This window comes from Oncorhynchus nerka, unplaced genomic scaffold, assembly GCF_034236695.1.
Source record: "Oncorhynchus nerka isolate Pitt River unplaced genomic scaffold, Oner_Uvic_2.0 unplaced_scaffold_2969, whole genome shotgun sequence".
In the NCBI taxonomy this organism is placed as follows: Eukaryota; Metazoa; Chordata; class Actinopteri; order Salmoniformes; family Salmonidae; genus Oncorhynchus; species Oncorhynchus nerka.
In genome coordinates, this window is record NW_027038330.1 from 25,001 (window position 1) to 28,406 (window position 3,406).

Consider the following 3,406-nt stretch of genomic DNA (forward strand, 5'->3'; position numbering starts at 1 on the left):
TACCATATAACACACGAGGTACTGTAGGGTTTCAAGTTCAAAACTTTCAAACCTTCTTTGTGCATTATTGTCATTCTTATCATACTTTATCATTCTTTATCATACTTTATCAATCTTTATCATACTTATCATACTTTATCATTCTTATCATACTTTTTCATTCTTTATCATTCTTATCATTCTTTATCATTCTTATCATACTTTATCCGTCTTATCATACTTATCATACTTTATCATTATTTATCATTCTTTATCATACTTTGTTACATTGTGTGTTTTTAAGAGCGATGAACACTATGGACACCATAGAGGGGACGTAGCTACAGGGCCTTCAGAAAGTATTCAGACCCCTCGACTTATTCCACATTTTGTTGTGTTTCAGCCTGAATTCACAATGGATTAAATAAAATAACAAATCTCAATGACAAAGTGAATGTTTTTTAAATTTTCAAATAGATTTGAGTCTTAACTGTAACTCAGCCACTCAGGAACATTCACTGTGTTCCTGGTCAGCAGCTCCAGTGTAGATGTGGACTTGTGTTTTAGGTTATAGTCCTGCTGAAAGGTGAATTCATCTCCCAGTGTCTGGTGGAACTCAGACTGAACCAGGTTTTCCTGTGCTTAGCTCCATTCTGTTTATTTTTTATCCTGGTTTTTATCCTCCCCAGTTGTTAATGATGACAAGCATACCCATAACATGATGCAGCCACCACTATGCCTGAAAATATGGAGAGTGGTACTCAGTAATGTGTTGTATTGGATTTGCCCAAACATAACACGTTTTATTCAGGACAAAAAGTTAATTCTTTTGCAATTCTTTTGCAGTATTAATTTAGTGCTTTGTTGCAAAGAGGATACATGTTTTGTAGACATTATTATTTTGTACAGGCTTTTTTTTCCCCCCTCAGTCAATTAGGTTAGTATTGTGGAGTAACTATCCCTGAGCGGTTTCCTTCCTCTCCGGCAACTGAGTTAGGAATGACTCCTGTATCTTTGTAGTGACTGGGTGTATTGATACACCATCCAAAGTGTAATTAATAACTTCACCATCCTCAAAGGGATATTCAACGTCTGCTTTTTTATGTTTACCCATCTACCAATAGGTGCCCTTCTTTGTGAGGCATTGGAAAACCCTCCCTGGTATTTGTGGTTGAATCAATGTTTGAAATTCACTGCTTGACTGAGGGACATTACAGATAATTGTATGTGTGGAGTACAGAGATGAGGTAGTCATTCAAACATCATGTTAAACACTGTTATTGCACACAGAGTCCATGCAACTTATTGTGTGACTTGTTAAGCACTTTTTTAAAATATTTTTTATATTTTTTTACTCCTGAACTTATTTCAGCTTGTCATAACAAAGGGGTTGAATACTTGTTGACTCAAGGCATTTCAGCTTTTCATTTTTAATTAATTTGGTTTAAAAAAATCGAAAACATAATTCCACATTGACATTATGGGGTATTGTGTGTAAGCCAGTGACAAAACATCTCAGTTGAATCAATTTTAACTTCAGGCTGTAAAACAACAAAATGTGTAAAAAGTCCAAGGGTAGTTTAGTGTTTAATAATGAATAACAACACAATGGAAGAAGAAAGGAAAGATGAAGGGAATATCTGTTCAGGTGGAAAACCTGGGTTTCCCCCTGTGTGTTCATTATATACTATAACATGTACTGTGTGTTCATTATATACTATAACATGTACTGTGTGTTCATTATATACTATAACATGTACTGGGTGTTCATTATATACTATAACATGTACTGTGTGTTCATTATATACTATAACATGTACTGGGTGTTCATTATATACTATAACATGTACTGTGTGTTCATTATATACTATAACATGTACTGGGTGTTCATTATATACTATAACATGTACTGGGTGTTCATTATATACTATAACATGTACTGGGTGTTCATTATATACTATAACATGTACTGGGTGTGTGTGTGTTTGTGTGTGTCCCTGTGTCTGTGTGTGTGTGTGTGTGTCCCTGTGTCTGTGTGTGTGTGTCCCTGTGTCTGTGTGTGTGTCGCTGTGTTTGTGTCTGTGTCCCTGTGTCTGTGTGTGTGTCCCTGTGTCTGTGTGTGTGTGTCCCTGTGTCTGTGTGTCTGTGTGTGTCCCTGTGTCTGTGTGTGTGTGTCCCTGTGTGTGTGTGTGTGTCCCTGTGTGTGTGTGTCCCTGTGTGTGTGTGTCTGTGTGTGTGTGTGTGTGTGTGTGTGTGTGTGTGTGTGTGTGTGTGTGTGTGTGTGTGTGTGTGTGTGTGTGTGTGTGTGTGTGTGTGTGTGTGTGTGTGTGTACTTCCCTTCCTGCCTGTGTCCTCTCAGGGCTACATGGTGGAGCTGACATCCCACCAGGGCAGTGTGGGCAGGGTGCTGCGTGCGGGCAGTGCCCTCCTGGGTGAGGGCCATTTAACGGAGGAGGAGGAGAAAGAGGTCAGGGAGCAGATGAACCTCCTCAACTCCCGCTGGGAACACCTCAGAGTGGCTAGCATGGAGAAACAGAGCAGGTAGGACACACACACATGGATGGATGGATGGATGCACACACACACACACACACAGACACACACACACACACACAAACACACAGAGACAGACAGGCAGAGAACCTATGGACCAAACCTACATTAGGGTGATTATCACCTGCCTCCCTCTTGGTAATGTCTGCTGGTAATGTCTACTGGTAATGTCTACTGGTAATCTCTACTGGTAATGTCTGCTGGTAATGTCTGCTGGTAATGTCTACTGGTAATCTCTAATGGTAATCTCTACGGGTAATGTCTGCTGGTAATGTCTACTGGTAATGTCTGCTGGTAATGTATACTGGTAATGTCTGCTGGCAATTTCTGCTGGTAATGTCTACCGGTAATGTATACTGGTAATGTATACGGGTAATCTCTGCTGGTAATGGTTGCTGGTAATCTCTGCTGGTAATGTCTACTGGTAATGTCTGCTGGTAATGTCTACTGGTAATCTCTGCTGGTAATGTCTACTGGTAATGTCTGCTGGTAATGTCTGCTGGTAATCTCTGCTGGTAATGTCTGCTGGTAATCTCTGCTGGTAATGTCTGCCGGTAATGTCCGCTGGTAATGTCTGCTGGTAATGTCTACTGGTAATGTCTGCTGGTAATGTCTACTGGTAATCTCTGCTGGTAATGTCTGCTGCTAATGTCTGCTGGTAATGTCTGTTGGTAATCTCTGCTGGTAATGTCTACTGGTAATGTCTGCTGGTAATGTCTACTGGTAATGTCTACTGGTAATGTCTGCTGGTAATGTCTGCTGGTAATGTCTGCTGGTAATGTCTACTGGTAATGTCTGCTGGTAATGTCTACTTGTAATGTCTACTGGTAATGTCTGCTGGTAATGTCTACTGGTAATGTATACTGGTAATCTC

General features: G+C 40.2%; 1 protein-coding gene across 1 annotated transcript in view; it reads left to right on the forward strand.

Annotated features, from left to right (window-relative positions):
• The window catches only part of LOC135566914 (dystrophin-like), a gene marked incomplete at its 5' end in the record, with an annotated part of 12,690 nt that extends 10,166 nt beyond the window's left edge, over positions 1 to 2,524 (forward strand). Inside the window, one exon of the mRNA XM_065014477.1 lies at positions 2,339 to 2,524. Coding sequence (XP_064870549.1) covers positions 2,339 to 2,524 — 186 coding nt within the window. The remainder of the gene's footprint in view (positions 1 to 2,338) is intronic.
• Between the last annotated feature and the right edge of the window lie 882 nt (positions 2,525 to 3,406).